We start from the raw sequence: 21,781 nt of genomic DNA on the forward strand, positions 1-21,781 counted from the left end.
CCCTCCCTCCCTCCCTCCCTCTCTCGTTGTTATTTCCTGTGAGTCATTTATTAATAATTTAGATTTGTGGAAACGATCGCGGAGTCATTCTTACACGTCTGCTCAAACACATTATTTTGAAAGTTAGCACGGAGCTTCCACGAGACAATACATTTCATAAATCATTGTGCTCATCGTTAAAGTTTGACGCGGAGCTTACGGGTCACCCTGTAGACATGAATCTTCCTTGAAATACGCTTCCGCTTTCAGTCCCTGTCGCCCATAATGGTCAGCTCGTGTTCCGCTTCTCCGGCTGTCGCATTCGCCTTGATCGAGCGCAAGTCATAACGTTCGTCGGTGACTGCAAGGGAGGAAGTAAGAGGAAAGTAAATGTGGAGATGGACATCCTCTGGTTGCAAGATTGCAGCCCACGCACGTGTATTTCCGCCACATGTGTTCCCGGAAGGTGCGAATTCCGCTCGACGTCAGTCGATAATACTCGACGTAAGATCTCGTGAGAATTGAGAGTGGCTCGTTGAAAGTGATGTCGTCACGCCCTTTAATTTTCCACATAAATTTTTTTAAAATAGAGAAGGAAGTGTTGAAAAATCGAGAATTCAAGAATTTGCTATTTGTGTTACAAAATGAGAAAACCATTCTAGAAAAAATCCTGCTTTGAGAAGTAAAACAAATCTTTCAAAAATTTCCAAATTATAAAAATGAGAATATTAAGGGTGAATATCGTCTGCTTCAAGAATGATGATGAAAAAATTAAGTTTTTCAAAGAAGGGGAATAACTATTTTTTAACTTGACAGAAAATTATAGACTAATTAAATAATATTGGCGGAAAGAATATATTCTTAATATGATCAAATATTATTTTAACCATTGTTGTTTTTACATCCCTTAACTCACAATTCCTTGTAATCGGAGTCTCTTTCGAAATAAGCGAAATTTCATTCTTAAATTTCTCCAAAATACAAGAGGGCGAAATTTAGTTTCTCCCCTAAAATCTTTTGTTAAAAAATTGTTTGATAATGTCATAGAGATTGAAAAATCCTTGAATTTTTTTCATATTTTTGTAAGTTTAGGATAGTAAAAAATAGATTGTAAACGGAGAGTTTAAAAAAATCATCCTTTTTTTAGTTGCAACAAGTTTTTATAATTTCTTAATGAAATTGAATTTGTTTACTTTTGATGACTAATAGAGTAACGTTTATTTAATTTATTCATAATAACAATTTGCATTTTCATATATATTTTTCAATTGTGTTACTTTTGATATAAGGAAATAATGTATGAAAAATCAGTGGATTTAAAAACTTGTGACACCAAAGTCTGCAAAAATAAAAAAGTTTTATCAATTTCGTAAACTTCGGAATTTTAACCAGTCCAATTCTACGGAAATTCATTACTGATAGAAATGTTCAGATTGAAAAAGTGAAGATATTTAGAATATAAATATTCGATGTACACCCTAAAGACTTTTTTAATCTAGTTATTGGATTCTTACTCGATTTTCCTAATCTGGATATTAATTACTTTGGGTCTATACGCGCGCGCGTATTTATACAGTACAAGATTTTACAACATAAAAGAAAACGCAAAATTCACATGTATATAATTGGATGGGTATTTTTTTCGCCTCACGGTGTCAAATACAAATTTCAGTCTGGATGTTGAATAGAATTTTGAATGAGTATATGGGGGCCGAAAAAGTTGGATCAATACCCAAGTAAGGCATGAAACGCGCTAGTAAATGGTGTTGTAAAGTTGCTGAAACTCGCTCGACAAACTCGTCGATGCGGCAGTGCTTATCGTCTCGTCTCTCTCTCGTCTCTCTCTCCTCTCTCTCTCTCTCTCTCTCTCTCTCTCGCATCGTGAAACGAAAGTAGTTTGCACATTTGCAAGAGCAGTTTGCAAGCCGAGGCAGCTTCTACGACGATGAACACGCTCGAGGTAAGAAAATAACTTGTTAGACACATTACATCCATCTTTGGAAAACCCATAACGTCGGCATTTTCCATCGAAATTTGCAGTCATGTTTTTATTCGCGAAAATTAAAGACAACATGTATAATTACTTTGTTGTCGCGCGCAGATATATATATATATACATACATATGTATGTATAGTTGAATATCTCTCCTCCGGTATATTATTATTTTTTTACTTAAACACTGTTGACGTAAATTTTTTTTAACTTCTATTAGTATTGTGATCTGTTACTCTAGGACATTTAACAATATGTGTATATAGAGAATGTATGGCGTGCTAAGTGAGAATCCAGTAAGTCTTACTATAATAAATACAATATTTTACTTACAACTTGTTAGTTAAAAATAGATCTTGAGAGACTCCTTATAGTCTGCGTTTTATGCTCTCTCTGTATCAGCATTGGCCAGATTACTGGCTAGAGTGTTTGGTTTTTCAGCCGTGATTTGTAAGCCATTGCCACTTGACGTAAATAGGAAATGTGTAAAAATGAAAAGTACATGTAATAGCGATCAAAGATACATATAATAGATTAAAAATAAAGCAGAAGAGATCTACTTTTGTTTAAAAAGGTGTAAGTAAAAGGAATAATATTGGATGAAATTATTAAAAATTTATAGCGTTTCGGAAACATTTCAAAAATTGAGTACAAACATATTGTATTATCGAAATATTTGTGCTTAATTTTTTAGGTATTTGTTAAATGCCACGAATTTATTTTTAATAACTTTATCGTAACCAGAAGGTAAAAATCTAAACAAACATACCTTTTATTTACACCCTTTTATACAAAAATTGATCCCATTTTAACATTCTCTCTTTCATACTAATATATTGAGTTGTAAAATAATTACGTTAAATTAATCTATAAAAAAATATATATATTGTTCTGTAAAGTGTACGTTGCACATTTGCTATATATTATTTAGCAATGATGAAGGCTCGGGATTTGAACTGTGACGTTTAACGCGATTTTCGGGGACGGTTGTGGCATAAAGCCGCATTGAAACGACAGGTTGAAGGGTTAGTCGGGAATTTACGAGGGAGCGCGTATGCCAAAACGGCGGACAACTGTTTCATAATATAGCGTCGCTTCATCTCGTGTTGTTAATTTCATTCGCAAGCGAGAGAATATCGCAACGGTCTTTCTCCTTTCCGGACGGGGACGTTGCCGATGAAAAACGGCGAAGCAATGTATAGTCCTGTATAAATCCATCCTGCTTCTATCCTGCATCGAGAATGATCGATGAGCGACGCTTCCCGCAAACAGCGATAAACTTTCGACTATCGAGATTCGCATCTGCCACCTGAGAGGGATTTTACGGGCGAAACCTCGCAATCTTTTAGTCGTTATGGAAAATTAAGTAGAATGTTCGCGCAGGAGTATGTAGCAAAAAAGTATATCGCAGTTACATTCTAGCCACATTGTAAGCTGCTCATATAATCATATCTCTTTCTCTTAAAATGTATAATGTTTTAGAATTATATGAAATGGAGCATGTAAAAAATTTGTACGGGACAGAATAAAATACCATAAAATATCTCTAAACTGATAATACTATTAAAAAGATTAGTGATTTCTATCGAAAAGATAGATACAATAAATTCTTTTTACACAAAAGTTTATTCACGAGGAAGATAAAAAAATTGTATATACATAATTTATTTTTAATTATTAATGGAAAATAAGAAAGAGAACAATAGTAATCAAATTTGTTTGATTATTCGTAATAACTCTTTATCAACTTGCTTAATATTTGTGAGAACAAACGAAAAGATATATTTCTTTATACAGTTAATATTTTATTTTCAAGAAAAAAATATAATAATTTGATGTATGATTTATCTTGAATTTAATAATTAAAATTAATAAATTAAAAATTAAAGCCCATATTTGTACATTTATCGATGCGCACATAGCACATATTCGTAGTTTACATTTATACTATAAAATCTCTCAGAAAAAATGCATGCATTTATCGGCAAAAATGAGATATACTATACTACCTAATTAATTAAGAAGACGTGTCACGACAAAACGTTGTAAATGCCAAAATTATGAAAATTTGTTTTATTGTATGAATAGGTTGTAAGTAAGTGTTCTGTCACATACACTAATATATTTAATGTGTACATAAGTACTGCTATATAGCGGAGAAAAATTATTAGCGCAATATGGAAAGAGAGTTGTAAGAGGGTCCATTTGTGCAATTGGTATTTTTATTTGAATTTACAACATTTCGACATGCATTTTTACTACAACATTTTAAAATTCTTAATTAAATTGATATCATTTTTAAACTTGTAAGAGTAACAGCTAAAATTTGAATCTCATCGCATTGTCTAATAATGGACCATTTTATAAATTGTACTTTGATACAATATTATAAGAAATTAATTACACACTATAATTAGACGATTCACTAAGGTTTATAGACTCTAGCTCGTACCGAAATTGTAATATATTGTCATGCGAGTGATAGTATACACTTATTATTATTTTATATATATTAATTTTTATATTTTTAATTCCGTACATTACCGGTTTGTTTTAACAACTTGCGATTATTATTTCTATAACATTGCGATAATAACCTAATAGAGGTCGAAACGTCTGTTGTCTAATTAAACTATGTAATTTTAACTAAATGACAATTTTGATTTATACTAACAATTTTAACGAATTTTTGCCTCGTAGCCTTTTTCCTTTTTCATTATTTTTAAATTTATTGAGCCTTATCACAAACATAACTTAATTAAATATTTTTGCAAAGACTAATTGCGAAAATATATCTTTAGTTATTACAATAATCTTTTGTAGAATTTTTTTTAAGATAATTTTCATGAAAAAAATAAGTTTTTCTTTAATTTTCTAAGAAATTAAAAAGAAACTTGTAACGTTTTTTTCAAGCATGCCTGAATTATTAATATAAGGATGAGAAAGAGAGTTAGAGTATAGTAAAGTTTTATCTATAACTGTCTTCATATTCTGTTCACCTAATATCCGCGAGGACATAATGAAAAGTAGGAGATAAAGGAAGATGAAAAAAAGGGGCAGTAAAAAGAAGATGAAAAGTTTTGATCAATAAAATAATTCTCTCGCGGGTAGAAATGGAAAATGCGATTAATGTGAAAATGCAGCGGCTCACCTTCGAGTACATCAGGCTCAGAGGTAAACTGATCGCGATACTGAGGATCCAGACGAAGGTGATCTTTAGCGTCACTCTTTTCTTCGTCTTGTTGCGTCCAAATTTCATCGGGTAACGAAGGCTTAAATAGCGATCCACGCTTATGGTACACAAATGCATTATGCTGGCCGTGCAGAATAGCACGTCGAGGCAAATCCAGGCGAGGCAATAAACTGACGGCAGCGGGAAGTATCCTGCGAAACAAAATGGCGAATGAGTCTTGCTCGCTTGGAACGCGACTAATTAAATCCTGGCTCAATTAGTGGCACCTTGACTCGCCGAGAGATAAATTTCAATTATCCCGACATTCGTCCGCGCGGTATTTTATTTATGCGCAACAGTATCGCTGAATATATATTTCATATAAACGGGTTTTTTAAACATCGAGATATATGGTACATGGACGTAACGGAATTACAATATAACAATTAAAATTTTAATGTATTCATGTATGCATTTTTTTAGAAATTAATTCTGCACACAATTTTTCTATTTAAACAAATATAAGTGGAAAATAAAAACCGATACGTGAACAATACAAATAAATTTACAAATCAGTAAATTAATTTTTGGATCGAAATTATGAGATATTAGACATATACTATTACATATAAATAGTATAAGTATTGTAAAATTTTTTTATTAATTGATTTTTCCTTTTGTTCAATATTAAGAACTTCTTAAATATTGGATTGTACCCTAAACATTAGAAATTAAACATTGGAATGTGGAGATTAAATTATTAGGTAGACTTTGTAAAGAGAGTGCGGCAATTTTACTTTAATCTTTACTCTAAATTGCATTCGAAGCAATGTAAGACCATCCGATATTAAATTTTCAGTTTTACTTGTCTACATGACGATATGTAGAAATTGTAATGTACACAAATAGAAAGCTGTTATCTCGAGATCGATGTTCCAGTGATTTCATTCTTTCTTTGCGACCTTTAAACTTTGTTTAATAATTAATCCTTGTAGAGCTGTTATTCGAGCAGTCTCAACTGGTGCTCTCGGGTTTTTTCAATTATTCATTTTTGCAAGCGGCCATAATTGATACGCCCACTCTTCGTTATAATAAACGTTTTACTTCTAGCGGACGTGGCAGCGCAAAAACTTTAGTTTGTCGAGCAACTTCCGGTCGTAAAACTTCTCCGCCAAAGGTTACTAATCATTTTACGCGCGTAATTAATGAGTAATAAATATACTCGTTCTGTAATCTTCTTCACAGTCGTTCTTTTTGCGTTATAAATATTTTAGTGGAATTTCACAGAATAAAGATTTAGTTTTAATAAGAATCTTATCTTTTAGAAATATATATTTTAAATTAAACGCTTAACTAGAATTTCTTGGCACAACTTGATTTGGTATTATTTTCTGGTATCTATATTTAATCAAATCAGTTAACGATCCAATCTCAATAAAGATCCCGCTAATTATAAATAAAATTGAGATTTAATTAAAATTGGAATTTAATTTATTCCCGAAATATATCAACCGAAAGATTAACTTTCGGATACTGAAACGAGTTAAACGAGGGAATATCGTTTAAAGGATCAAAGGTTTTCCTTAAGTACACGAGACAATAGTGGTTAACCTTTAACTGAAACTTCCCTTTGATAAAGATCATTTAAATTTCGCAGTATCGTGGAAACGTCGCGTGGAGTGTTGCGTTCCGTAGGATCGTGTCCACGAGGAAGAGATAAAAGTATCGAAAGCATAAACCCTGCAGCTGAAACGACAGGCGGTTAATGCACGAAGAAACGAGGGATTAACACAACTCCGCGTGCCGAACGAAATTACCGTCTCGTGCCCGCCGTGCAGCCCCCAGAAACTGCATATTCATGTACGCCGCTGGATTATCCACCGTGTATACCGACGATCTAATATTTCGCTGTTATTAATGCAGTCTCTGTATACTCCGTCGTGATTCTGGCTGCTTGCAGAATCGTCAGTCGTCCCCTGAGATTTGCACGCGTAGCGTACGTTTATTCCTAAAGAAAGCATCTACTTATAATTCATGTATATACGTTATCGTAACTATTGCGTATATTATTATATATGCATTTCACTTGTAACATAATATATTATATTTGTTCAACTCGCAGTGGAAATAACGAAAAATATGAAATATACAAAACTGAATTCCAATTAATAGCAACATCCAGCTTAATTGAAATATTAAAAAACCGCGGATGTTTGAAATCGTATAAATTTATTATTTATCTATTTTGTGCAATTGACAAGTTTTTATGAAATTAAAAGCAGAAAGCTTTTTCGGGAAATTAAATTTTACGAGAGTGTAAAGGTTAAATATGTAGAAATTTATTACGTGGATGTTAATGAAAGTATACATATTGCTATGTTGATAGAAAAGCGACACAAGTGTAAAAAGTAAACATTTTTTAAATAATGAGAGGAAATTGACTGTAAAAGTTGATCCATATATCTATTTTTGTGGAAAAACGATATATTTTTCGATGCATTGCTTATATGGTAAAATATCACAATTTTGATAAGGAAAGAAATTTAGGTAGATAATGAAGAGCTATTGAGCCAAGCCGGTTGTTTTTGCTTCCTAAATTCTTTAATGTCGAGTAAATATAAAAAATAAATAAATTGTCAACACACACATACGATCCTTCACGTTGGGTTATCTTCAGTGTAAATTACCATTTTAATTTCGCATCCCTTAATATCTATATTATACGCACGCTGCAATTCGTTCTAATTTCGTATCTTGTATAATATATATACATTGTACGCATGCCGCAGTTCAAATCTTGTAGACTGTTGTTAGTCGTACATATTTAATAATCGTTAGTCTGAAAGAGTCTCCAAAGATGTTGTGAAGACAAGGATACTTCTCCGATTGTTTCCACATATGGCCATTGTAATTAATCTGTTAGTTACTCCTTTATTAATATGGAAATAGTTAATTAACTAGAACAATTTAAAATCGTTCGTTACGTGAAGAAAATTTAAATTAAACTTGATTGGATTAATTAGTTAATTATCTTGGCTTATTACGAATTGTCTAATATAAATTGACAGCTGTCTATTGTCATTGTGTTGTCGGATATGCTCTGTGCGTGGAAGAGGCATATCCGAGTAGGAATTACTGATTGTGGGAGAAAGTAGGATAGGAATCGAAAATAGGAATCGTGAAGCAATTTTATATCCTTCTGCTTATTTAAACTTTTATGTTGTCTTTTTATATATGGATTATTTCCAAGTGTTTCTCTTAATCCATGAAGGCTCGTTATCAAGAATCTGTACATGATCCCAATCAAATTCATGATTTTCGAATAATCGGTAATTAGATATAACCGATAAGGATCCACTTTTTTTTATTAATATCAGATTTATGTTCTTTAATTCTAGATTTTAAGTTTATCTTTTAGTTTCAGGCTCACATATGAAGCCTCACAATCCAAACAATTGATTCTATAAATAACATCATAACGGGATATGTTTGTCTAACATATTTTCACCCGCTGTAATAAATTTTCTAAGAGTGCGAGGAATCGTAAAGGCAATTTGGCGGTCTACTTTTTTTGATATTGGAATAAATTTTTACGATGCAGAATTAATATACGGGACAGTGAAGAAGGTCCTTTTTTTGGATAAAGCAGAATTATTATTACTGTCTTTTTTTATAAAAGAGCATATTCAGTCTTTGTGTAATAAAATTGTTCTAAATACATATGAAAAAAAAATGGAGAGAATAGTTATTTTTTAACAATATATTTATTAAAGTTTAATAAAGTTTTCTTCGTGAAATTTAGAATACGACAGTTTCATTATTTTGTTTACTATACCAAAAATTATGTCCTTACTGACAGATAGAATGGTTAGAATGGAATTATATGTCTATTTGAAAAGGATGTGATATAAATAAAAAATAATCGCCCCCCTCGCCACCTCTTATCAAACGAACTTCTAAGAAACTAGTACTGTTCTTTTCTACTTCTCCATTATAAACTATATGCGTTCATATAACGAGTTGAAAGAAGTTTACACAACTGTGTATCAAGATTACAATAATTTCAGACGTAATCTCCTTACGGACTCTCTTGATTCAAAAAACCATGAATTCCTGTGATAGGGGGCGAAGGAGAGTGCAGCGTTGCTGTTGATACGCAATCGATAATAAGTGAATTTATTTAAATCCTTTATTCCACATGAATACAATAGAACGTTTCGATTCTCTTTCCTCCTCAGCTAACGCAATTATTCTCCTTTGTAATGAGTCACGTCAAATTTATAGATTTAATATTGAGATATCTTACAAAATACAAAGAAGATGTCTTAAGAAAACCAATGAATCGCGCGATCATCACAAAATATAATTTAATCTCCTATTATGGAAACAACAAGATGTCTAAGATGATCAAATTATTTTTTCGAAATTTAAATTTTAGAATTCTGAAGCCAAAATTAAATTTAGCGAGCTTAAAAATCTTTAGAAAGCAAGATCTTCAAGTATTTTTGTTAAAAAACTCTCGTCTTCAAAGAGTTAAATGATACATATATTATAATTAAAAGTAGTATATAACATGAAAAGAAAGTGAATATAGCTATGCATATTCACTAATTAAAATGTTGTTCCAATTTAGAAAGAATTAAAAAAGTATTTTTACTGACAAATTGCTAATTTTTGGATATATGTTACTTTTCAATGTGACAATATATACGTATATCATATGTAATTTAATATCAATACAAAATATTTCAATGTCTTAATACATTTTAGTAATATATATTTTCAATATTAATTATACTTTAAATAAAAAATCCTAATATAAAAACGCGTCGGGATTTGACCGCAATAGTTTCCGAGCTAATAATATATATACGTACCGAGCAGAGAATTAGAACAGCAGTTACCTGCAATCACCTGTTATTGATTTGACATTAGCTTAGGCAATATTGACTTTTGCTGTTAAAATAATTTTATCTTTTTGCTTCTCTTATTCATTGACATACTATACAATAATTACTAAATCGATCATTAGTATAATTACATTGACAATTCTTAATATCGACAATTTGCCAACGGCAAATTTGATACGCTACGTTACTTAATCCTATTTCTAACAAAACTGAATTTTGATCGAGTGAAATGAATCGTTATCTCGGGCAAACGTTGGATTGCAATGAAACGAGGTAGAAATTTTGGCACCATAGCTGGTTCGCCGAAAAATCAATTCGAAATTCTGGTAACGTGCATGCGTTCGGTGTGAATTTACTTTGCAAAATATGAAATTTTTCGAAGCGATAACGGGTCGGCGCGTGACCTTGGCACTATTTTCGCATGTACGTTGTGTTTACACAAGGCCGGCGCACTGCCATTCGTACGACATTCGAGCGAGCGGGTAGAGTGGCGCACGCCGTATTTCCCTTCACGATTACGGCGATTACGGCATGAGCATCAAGACGAGCCACCAACACCAACTAATTAACGACCGCGTGATTGGTCGTCTCTCGTTGTATAACGACTCGCAAGCATTTCAATGCAACTACTCGACATAGTATTTCGCGTGACTTGTCTATTTAAAGCCTACATTGAAGCGAGAGGAGATCGGAATTATAAATTTTATCATAAGCGATATAGTTAATTCTTTATCGTTATTCAAAATCAATTCTGTCGTTGCTTTGTGAATTTTTTATTAATTTCAGTATAAACCGCCTGTTTTAGATTTATGAGGCTGTATTCCATGCAGTTCCAGGAGTAAAAGTTTGAAATTGGAAATGTGCAATGATATTTACTTTTCATATAAAAATGAATACTATTACTATATTCATATGAAATGATTATTTAAATAACGTATATATTTATTTAATAATGCATTTTTATATAGAAAATACAAATATTAATTTAAGTATTACAACAAGTCATCAAAATGACTACGTTATATATGTATACCTATCCGTAATACGGATTCCGTATTTTCGGACGTAATCACTCGCACCTCAATTAGGGGATTGCCATATCTTTATAGTAAATATCTAAAGTACTGAATATTTTGTCTCTTTAGAATAAAAATATAACTGAACAAAATCAAACAGAAATGATAATCATAAAGCTAGATTAAATACAAAATTTAATGAAAAATTAGTTACGATATTATTTTCTAAGTAATTTTGAAAATAGAGTTTAATTGAATAAAATAATAAATTATTAATATTTAATATAAAATACATATTATATTATTGAACACAAAATTAAATTATGTTTTACATATGACATTTAACATTTGTTATAAATATTTTGTTAAATCATTTTATGCGTTTAATAATATGTTAAGATAAAAAACGTTCAACATTTATTAAAACAAAATATATTTTTAAACAAATATAATAAAATATCACGTTGAGTATAATGAAAATATTTCAAGGAAAATAAGATTTCCGACTTTAGTGGACGCTTAAAATGGGGAAATATCACTAAAAGAACTTTGTTTATACATTTTTTCATAACGTAAATTTCATTTTATTAATTGAATATATTCAAAAACCAGACTGAGTATCAAATCGGACTTGTAACAATCCGAGTCCAAATCGAACTGTTGATAACTCTACGGTGTTAGCTTGACTCGCGCAGTTTTGCGTGAAGTTGTTACATGATTCTCGTAATACCCGATGACTAATGGAATGCCGTGCAGGATACGAAGCGGATCAATCGTGTCTGAGACGATTGGCGACCGACGTACTGTTGTGACGTTTATCAGTAAGTGCAGTTACAATTGTATGAGCCTGTACTTCAATATATATATATATATATATATATATATATATACATATGGACATACTCATCGCTTGCATAATATTGATTCGGCGTATCAGACAATTCGTTAAATTTTGTCGGAAATTAATCGCGCAAATAGTCGACGATGGTTGCGTTTTCGAACCGTTCACCTTGGCGATACTTGTTCTTAACATTAATCCATACATTTTTTCACAGGAAAGATTATTTCGTAAAGTGAGATATAATAATAATTGTTCCCAAATCTGATTAGGAGTTATAATGAGAATATATGCATATGTCATTCATTTGCTACATATGACAATTTACAAAATATAGAGTTCTTCTAAAGAGAGAAAATAAGTTTAAATATATATTTTGTTTGCATCTTTTATATTTTCAATGCCCTAATATACAATTTATTTCATTCGTGAATACAAAAATTGTTTGGGATTTCAAGCAATGCGAATAGAATTAACTCCGTTTAAATCTTTATAATTTGTAATATGAAATTAATTTTTAATGCAATTTTGTTGTAAAAATAATTGATGTAGAGAAAAAAAAAATGTAAAAAAAAGTATACTTTTAAAGGAAGTTCATTTTTTTTCCTTATATTCCCATCTCTTTGTTACAAATAATTTAAAAAATTACGGTTTTTGAATCATCGCGTGTGAGCGATATAGACGGTATTTAAAGTCAGTCCTTATATTTAAGATAATTTTGAGTAAAGTCTTAAGATGTCGTAAGTCAATCATAGGCCGATAGTCTGTTCTTATTTTAAGATCGTCTGTCTAAAATGCTAATGCAACTGTCTGATTAGTTCACGTGACAGCCTAAGATAATCTTAAATATAAGAATCGTTCGGCCGTATTTGCATTTTAAAACATTATTTAAGACAGTTTTAAAATAAGAACGGAATACTCTGATCTATGTACCCATATATTCTGGTTTTGCAGGAAGTGCACGAAGAGTATTAAGGGCAAATGCGGCGAGTGGTGCGTGGCGTGAAGTTGGCCACGCAATTTTCGAATTCCCTTCCCTCTCCTTCGCTTCGTCATTTTTGTTGTGCTAACTCGGTAAATGTCTCGCACGGAACGCACGTACTCTGTAACCTTTTCTCCCTGCGTTCTTCCATCGTCGTAACTATAGTTGTAACAAAGTGCGCGTCGCGTACGGTCGACATCGGGAGTGCCGTGTAAAGTGCCGTGCGACCATAATTTAATAAACAGTCTTTTTCATCGAGTGAGCGAGTGTTGGGTTGGTGGCATCCACGTTGGTTTGGTGCACGAAAGGAGCAATGGTGAAGGAAGCCGGAGCAGCCGGAGAGCTGAGAAGAGGAGGAGGAGGAGGCAACGGTGCGCGGTGGAACAACCTCTCGCGGTAAGTAAATTATTGCTTACGTACTATTTGTTCTTCGCGAGCTTTATCGTTCTCTCGGATCGCTTATTCGAACAATTCGTAGGAATTGGAGAGAACAACTTTCGTTCGGAATATTATTGGTTTACGCGCGAGAAGATGACGCAGTTATTTTATTAAGTATTCACTTGAAGGAGAGATACAAATAAGAGAGAAAATGTAACATCCGCAATAAATATTTCTTGACATGCAAAACTTTGTGCCCGATTAATAAAAATTTTTGTGTAAATTTGAAACGTAATATTTTACTCAAATTGCGGCAATTATCTACTATTTGATAGAGCAAAGTTTACTTTTAAGAATTTTTTTTAATTACAGTGATTTTAAATCGAATTGTTTTCACTTAATCCGCGATAACAAAAAAAAACTTCTAAAGAATGTCGAAACAAATTTTTGCAATTATTTTTTGGTACGCGAAAGGCCCACTAAGGGAGAAGAAAATTTTCCATTTTGTCCAGCTCATAATTTTCTGTAAGTATGTAAAAATTACTAAACTGACAGAAATTTAAAAAACACCCTGTCCTTTTGAAAGTCGCAATTTTGAGCGTCTAAAACTTTATTTTTTAATTTAAATTTTATTTATTTTTGATGAAGTTACAACTGCTGAATCTTGAATAATAAATCGTGCACGAATTTTTGCGCTCATCCACATTATTTATTATACTGCTTGGATCGCTTTTATTCATATGGGGAGAAAAACTTTCGTTCGAAATGATATTAATTTGTATACGAAAAGACGTTTTTTGGGATTTACATAGTCAATGAATACCTGTTAAAATATTATTTATTTGAAGCGCTATTATAATTTGGATACTTTATATGTTGCAGATCTCAACGTAGCTACGATACAGTTTTAACTCCGCTGTTGCGCGTCGAATCAGTGAGTCGTCTTTTATCTTAATCAGAGGTAATGGAACTATATGCATTCTATAGATGGATGTAACATATCATCATAGATTCTGCCTCGTTTGTATTTAAATCTGTCCATTGCGTCAGTTCGACGAGCTTTTAATATTATAGTTACATCAAGGAAAGTTTCTTTTTCGCAGAAATCGATATGAAATATAGAGAATATTCGATGTGAATTTCTCTGTAAGGTGTTAAACATTTCAAAGAAATAATAGGACAGGCAGACATGTGCTCTCAATGCTCGTTTTTGCGGCGGACAGTGTGTTGTCGCGTGTTGTATGCGAGGTCGTGTTGTCTCTCACCTGCAAGACTGCAAGTAGGCGAGTTGTATTATACTTTGTCACATTAGCCTTCGAAACGCGATCGCAGCAGTAACCTACTGCGAGACGTCATCGATTATCAACGGATCGATAATTGGAGAGGTGAAAATGGAGATGATTACGCGACACACTTTTTTTTACGGAATTTATCTTAAAGAATACTCTGGAGAAAAGAGAGATCTCTATGAGATTACAAGGTGACAAAAATGTTTGGCCACAAAGCTTTGTGTATTTATTAAAATCATTTTGATGTAAGTTTTTTAACGCCATTTGATGCTCAAATGACAACAAATAACAGCAGCTCGCTATCTAAACAGTAAAGTATAATATATTTTAAAAAACAAACTCTGGAGTGTTAATTACTTTTCGTTAAATCAAAAGATTTTCCATCATTCCCAAAGAGCCTCAAGGCTTAAATTGTATCAAAGCTAAAGGTGACTATTTTGAATGTTAATTATTATTTTTGGTATTTAATAAGATTTAACTATTCATTCGATTTTTTAAATAAATATACGCGTTATTGATAAACACAAAACCTGCAGCTAAACTTTTTTGTCACCTTATAAAAGTCCGCTTTTTTTTGCAAAAATTCTAAAGTAAAAATTAATGAATCCCTTTATTTTTATTAAGTTAAATAAAAATAATTTTGTAATTGCGAGAATGAATCAAATCTATTTGTATAAGTTTTTGATTGTTAGTGTATAAATAATATAGTTATAAGGCGATAAGAAATAATTCGCAAACAATTGAAATGTTAAGTGTAGCTAACTTTGTTGATAAATACATTGAAATTGTTTACGTATTAGATTCTATCGCCTTATAAATATATTATTTACTAATTAATAACCGTAGAGACTTTTTTTATATACCTAAGTAATTTATTTATTTTCAACTTTTATTAGTATATATTGCGTGATATGTATTTATTATCGATTTTTTTTGCACGTGGTAAAGGAGGATGCCCACGCGGTAAGAGTGATTTTGGCCCTGGAACTAGAACCTCCCTAATTGGTAAATTCGTGTAGAGCATGATGAGGGGTAACACCTCATACCAAATTTGGTTCTTTTATCAGGTGGGAAAGTTGAAAAAATCACTGTTGAAGTTTACTGTCTCCCCGATATCTCCTGTTACTACTTACGTTTAAATTCATGTATTTGAGAACATGCATCAGGTAAATATTCGCATAAAATGTAAAACTGAAGCAGAGATACAGTAGCGTGAATAAGTATACACCTGTCAAAGGTCACACACACACACACACACATACGTACAAGCGCGCGCGCACCTATTAATCCGGGGGCAATCATACTTGTGTTCGTGGCCGATTGAGGTTCACGGTTGTACCGAGTCTTATTATACGTATTTTGACCCGCTGAATCCGAATATCGAGGGTACTTTTCATTAAAATGGGGCCTACTATTGTTTATAACAATTTTTATAAACAAATTTTTTTTTTTTCGATTTTCCATTCGTAATAATTTTTTTCGTATTATTTGGGTGACTTTAAGCAAAAATGGTTATTTCACATTTTTGTCTACGACCCATTGGTTGTCCGTAAAAAAATATTAAAGTCAAATCGATTTTTCAATTATTATTTGACTTTAATATTTTTTTACGGACAACCAATGGGTCGTAGACAAAAATGTGAAATAACCATTTTTGCTTAAAGTCACCCAAATAATACGAAAAAAATTATTACGAATGGAAAATCGAAAAAAAAAATAATTTGTTTATAAAAATTGTTATAAACAATAGTAGGCCCCATTTTAATGAAAAGTACCCTCGATATTCGGATTCAGCGGGTCAAAATACGTATAATAAGACTCGGTACAACCGTGAACCTCAATCGGCCACGAACACAAGTATGATTGCCCCCGGATTAATAGGTGCGCGCGCGCTTGTACGTATGTGTGTGTGTGTGTGTGTGACCTTTGACAGGTGTATACTTATTCACGCTACTGTATCTCTGCTTCAGTTTTACATTTTATGCGAATATTTACCTGATGCATGTTCTCAAATACATGAATTCAAACGTAAGTAGTAACAGGAGATATCGGGGAGACAGTAAACTTCAACAGTGATTTTTTCAACTTTCCCACCTGATAAAAGAACCAAATTTGGTATGAGGTGTTACCCCTCATCATGCTCTACACGAATTTACCAATTAGGGAGGTTCTAGTTCCAGGGCCAAAATCACTCTCATCCGTGGGCATCCTCCTTTAATTCGCGAAAAAGCTCTTTATCTTTTACTATGGGAAAATTGAAACTGTCAATCACCGGAAAACAGTATTAATTAATAAATTAATTTATAATAATTAGAACGCGGCTTTGAGCTTTTTTTAAGTAGTTAGTTAATTCTACTTAATTAAACTGGGTTCTCATTAATTGAAGTTTATTTTTTGCAGTTTCTCTCTTTGCATGTTTTATATTATTTTTTACACAAATAGAAAAATTACGTTGTGCAAATAAAAAAAGATTGGTTGTGCAGCATTTTTATATTTTTCTCTATTTTCTGGAAATATTTCCAGAGCAAATGTACGTTTAAATCAGTCTAACAATTTGAACTTGCTTTACAATTAAAGTACTTATTTTTTGCATATAATTAAATAATTTAACGTCAATTAGTTAATCAACTTAAACTCATTTAATTTCAACTGTCCTTCACGCCAGTCAGTGGTGTTTTTTCAAAATTTGAAAAATATGAACAGAGTTCTGGTTATCTTCTGAAAAGAGAGAGAGTTCTAAATCGATTTTAAAAACAGTTCCTTTGATTAAAGCTATAAAAAAATATCATTTGAAGGAACGGGGAGTCAACTTCACAATTTTGTAATTTTGTCCCTAAACGATATGTTAATTAATTTAAGCCAATTTTCATTTCTTTTTTTTAATTGGATATCTTTCAAATTTATTTATGTGTCGCATATCAATGTTTTTATTCGCGCAGGACACTACGAAGAACTCAAGGCAGATTGCTCGAGGTGATCTCGCGGGAGACGCCGAACTGAAGCCGCGGACTTTTCGCTAAAGCTCGCGAAAGCACCGAACGTGCCGCGCGCGTATCTCGGGTGAGTTTTCCTAAAGTTATGCGAAACACGCCAAGCGAGTTTGCTGTTTGATCGGTATATGACGCTCGCATCTATCCTTACTTGCTCTCTTGCTTGCCGTTGCATTATTAAGACGTGACGTAAAGAAGAAAATTCCAATGTTATCAGCGGTGATAAACTAATTACGAAAAGTCTGAAAAGCGCTTTTTGTGTTCAATTTATTTGCTGCTTCTGTTCTCTCTCTCTCTCTCTCTCTCTCTCTATATATATATATATATGATATACATATTGTACATACATACATATATACATATACCTACGCACGCACGCACTTCACTTTAGGACTTTAACCCTTTCATTGTCAGCCTTTGCAATTTGACAAATTCTCTTAATGTATCATTTCGTTAAAATATTGTATTCTGTCATTTTATATCGCTATGTTTGATAAAGTTATTTATATTGGTTTGGCAAAGACATTCATAAAAAATTAATGAATCTATATCATTGGAAAATTATATATATCGAGAAATTAAAATGAATCTTCTTAATGCGGAAATATTATTTAAAAGTACAATCATAATCAGACGCAAGTGAATGCAAAACAATTTGATATTGAATAGTTAACTTTTAAATTTAATTCCAATGAAATCCTTCTGAGAAAGTTGAAAATTGATTCAGCAAATTTATAAAATTAATTATTTTCTGTCTAATTTTTCCTTCTGTAATTTAGCCATTAGAAAATTAATTATTGAAAAATTATTGTTTCTACAATCGTCTATGCTCACTTAATTAATGAGGAACATTTCAAAGCGATCTCAATTTTATCTAATGTTTTAAATATTGATAGACCCCTTGTGAATTTTTTAATGTTATAACATTTGTACTATCGATATTCGGTTAATTCTGTCAAATCGTCTGTGAAATTTTGCGGGTGCTACATATTTTGTAGAGATAATCTCAATCGCAATATTGACGTTTACCTAACAGAAGGCAATTTGAGAATTAAATTTCGATGAATTCCAATAATTGCACGAACGACGATCGAAATTCGATATCCTCGCTCTAGCATCATATTTCCATTTAATGTCGTGTCAATTTGGCACTTTTCATGCTTCAAATTTATCTAGAGACCTTCCGCAGATCAAGCTTTGCACGACTCAAACTTTTTTTCTCGTCTTATATAGCATCTTGCAGTAAGTTTGAAGGATTAGCGGATTTAACAATGCAAGGATTACGATAAGAGAGATAAGAGAACAGTAATAAAAGAGATAAGAGAACACGAGTAATAGGATTTCGGACTGAAAAGAAAAATCCAATCTATACCTGCGTATAGAGGGTGTCTCAAACTCAATTTATTAGCTTATCACATTCATGTGATTATCATAACTATAATTATGTTATTAAAAAAGAAAGATCGTTGTATATTTAAAATATATTTCTTTAAAAATTTTGCTATTATAATATTAATATATCGCGTAACAAGATATTTCAATTTTGAAACTTTTCTCTTTATTATTTAAATTATTCATCAAAATGCTTTCTGGTTCGTCTGGAAGTGGCATTTTCAGTAAATACTAGCCGACTTTCTTGACCTATGCTCTTTTTAAGGGAGATTTAAATCCACGTCCTTGGACGTGCGAGGAATATCCGGGACACTGTGTACATGTCTGCATCTCAATCTACACAGCTGAAGGTAGAAATCGATTAAAAGTGAAGTAGAATACGAGTAGGAATTAATTTGAAGTTATCGCGAGGTAGTGAATTTCGAGGGTTCGCAAGATCGCAATTTCGGAGATTCGAAACGATTCGGGAATACTCAATCGAGATACTCTATGTACATGAAAAAGTACAGTTGCACCACTATATCGATTGCCAACTCTACCTAGCGCACTTTTGTGGATAAACTGTATATCTATATGTGGTATATCTCTTTCTCTCTCTCGCTCTCTCTCTTATGCCTTGTATGTGTTCGTTTGCATTTTGTACAGCTTTCATTCTATCGAATATATCTACAGTCAACCACGTTCGCCACGCGGCTGCTGACCCGCGGGATATTTGTCCGGATCAGTTCGGGACACGTTATTCCCGGTCCGAAGGTCTGGTCGACCGAGCTGATGGCGTCATAAATCACCGATCACTTTGTTCCATGGAGTACAAGAATATCGTGCCAGGTGGCACGGCCACGTGGAGAATACTTTTTTCTTTTTTTTGCGACGTCCGCCACTTGCAATTAACCTTTTTTTCGAGCCTTTATTATTAAGAGAGACACCACTTGAGACATTCCCTCCTGAGCGTGAACTTATTTATATACCTATTTGTAAACTTTATAGTTATGTATATGAATTTGTAATATGACTCGTAGAAAGGATTACTAATAATATGGGTTATTAGGTTATTACGTGGGATGAAATTACTAAATTGTTGCATGTATTGAAAAACATGAGAAAAACAATTGTATATATATAATTTATAAATATATGTGAAAACCTAGGTGAAAACAAAATTTAAATACTTTGAAAGATTTAAAAGAATGGATCCAAATATTGTGAGAATACTATAAGGCCTGGTTTTTCATTATCTGATTAACTTGTGGCTTAGATTTAATTGATAATTATATAAAAATTGTTTTTTTTCTAGCTATGATTAATTTAAACTAATTAACGGTTTTGTAGTATATATATATATATATATATAAATAACTTTAAAAGAGATATTCACTACAAAACTATTAATTATACTATAGATAGAAAAATATACAAGTGTACTAATAAATGAAAAATCGGACCTAAACATTTTTCAAAGTGATATTATTGCTATATGTTTTGTTTTTACAAATTATGTTTATATAACTTAGGTAATATATGTATAATTGAAAAATGGCATAGAGCGAGAGAGATGCGTTTGGTGAGAGAAAACCGTAGCTTTGTAGAATCGCGCTCGCATTGATCGTGCGACATGGCGAGGCTTTCAGAGCTTTCGAGTGGAGCATTCAAGTGCCCGGAGCGATCAAACTTTCGAGTGACAAGCGGTTCGAAACCTGCTTTCGCTTCTCAGAGAAAACGTATGGTCTCTTTTTCGCAGGATAAACGCATACGGCAAAAATTCTGCGTCCACAGAGAGCTCGCACGCCCTTAAATCGATCATCGCTTTCATGAAACGTCACCTTCAGAATGACCCTGTGGATGAAAAGAGGGAGGTAGGATAAGTCGGGGAATGAGCAGGGGAATTCAACAAAAAATATTCTTTTTCTTGTCTCGGGAATATCTTTTAGAATTTTCTAGAAAACAGGACTTCCTCTCTTAAAACTTTTGGGGTGTTGAACTTTAGAATTCTAGAATCGTCGAGTTTAGAAGTTTACCTACAGGTTGGTGTTGAATTCTCGGAATTGTAAGATTCGTAAGACTGCGAATTTAGTTGCCTTTAATCCTTTCAAGTTGAAGAAGTTTAAAATTTGAGACATGGAATTCTGAACTAGAAACATGTTAAGAATTTTTGAACCCTAGAATTTTCTTTATATAGATCTTAAAATACATTAAACAAATAAATTGTACATAAGCATTGATCTTTAAAAATGACAAATTTAATTTCTGAATATTTTATGTATAATCCATGGAAAGGTTTTCCTAAAAATATAAGAATTTAGTTAAATATAGATTTAAAAATAATTTTATTGGACCATTAAAATAATTATGTAAGACGCTCAAATTAATTGCTATAGAATATTAAAATTTGTTACGTTTATTATTGTGCCTGAACATTTTACATAATTATTTTGGACTAACTAAAATAATAAGTTTAGATTTGTACAGTTATAATTGAGATTAAATATATTTATGAGATATTAATTAAACCTATATAATTATAATTTTTATTAAATTATTTGTAACACATTTAAAATCATTATTACCTTTACTAAAATAGGTGAGAAAGTTTTGCAAATTTGTATTTTTAATCAGGATATATTTTTCTATCTGCTATTCTCAATATATATTTTATAATACATAAATTGTAACGGTAATAGTATACATATTGTATTTCGTGTGGCGCTTTTTGTTTAGTCATAACGTAAACGCATTATTTTAAGAAATGATGAACGAAAGGTTATTCAGTGTTTTAGAGATGAAATATCAGATTATACATTCCACGTACCGTCTGTTTCCATGCATCTGAATGTTTAAAAGTGAC

The 21,781-nt window shown here is 32.0% G+C and overlaps 1 protein-coding gene across 1 annotated transcript in view; it reads right to left on the reverse strand.

The window, feature by feature from the left end:
• Positions 1 to 21,781, reverse strand: part of 5-HT2B (5-hydroxytryptamine receptor 2B) — a 60,871-nt gene that overhangs the window by 19,769 nt on the left and 19,321 nt on the right. The window contains exon 2 of the mRNA XM_018537746.1: positions 5,124 to 5,356. Coding sequence (XP_018393248.1) covers positions 5,124 to 5,356 — 233 coding nt within the window. The remainder of the gene's footprint in view (positions 1 to 5,123; positions 5,357 to 21,781) is intronic.

The sequence above is a fragment of the Cyphomyrmex costatus genome, unplaced genomic scaffold (genome assembly GCF_001594065.2).
Source record: "Cyphomyrmex costatus isolate MS0001 unplaced genomic scaffold, Ccosl1.0 scaffold182, whole genome shotgun sequence".
NCBI lineage: Eukaryota > Metazoa > Arthropoda > Insecta > Hymenoptera > Formicidae > Cyphomyrmex > Cyphomyrmex costatus.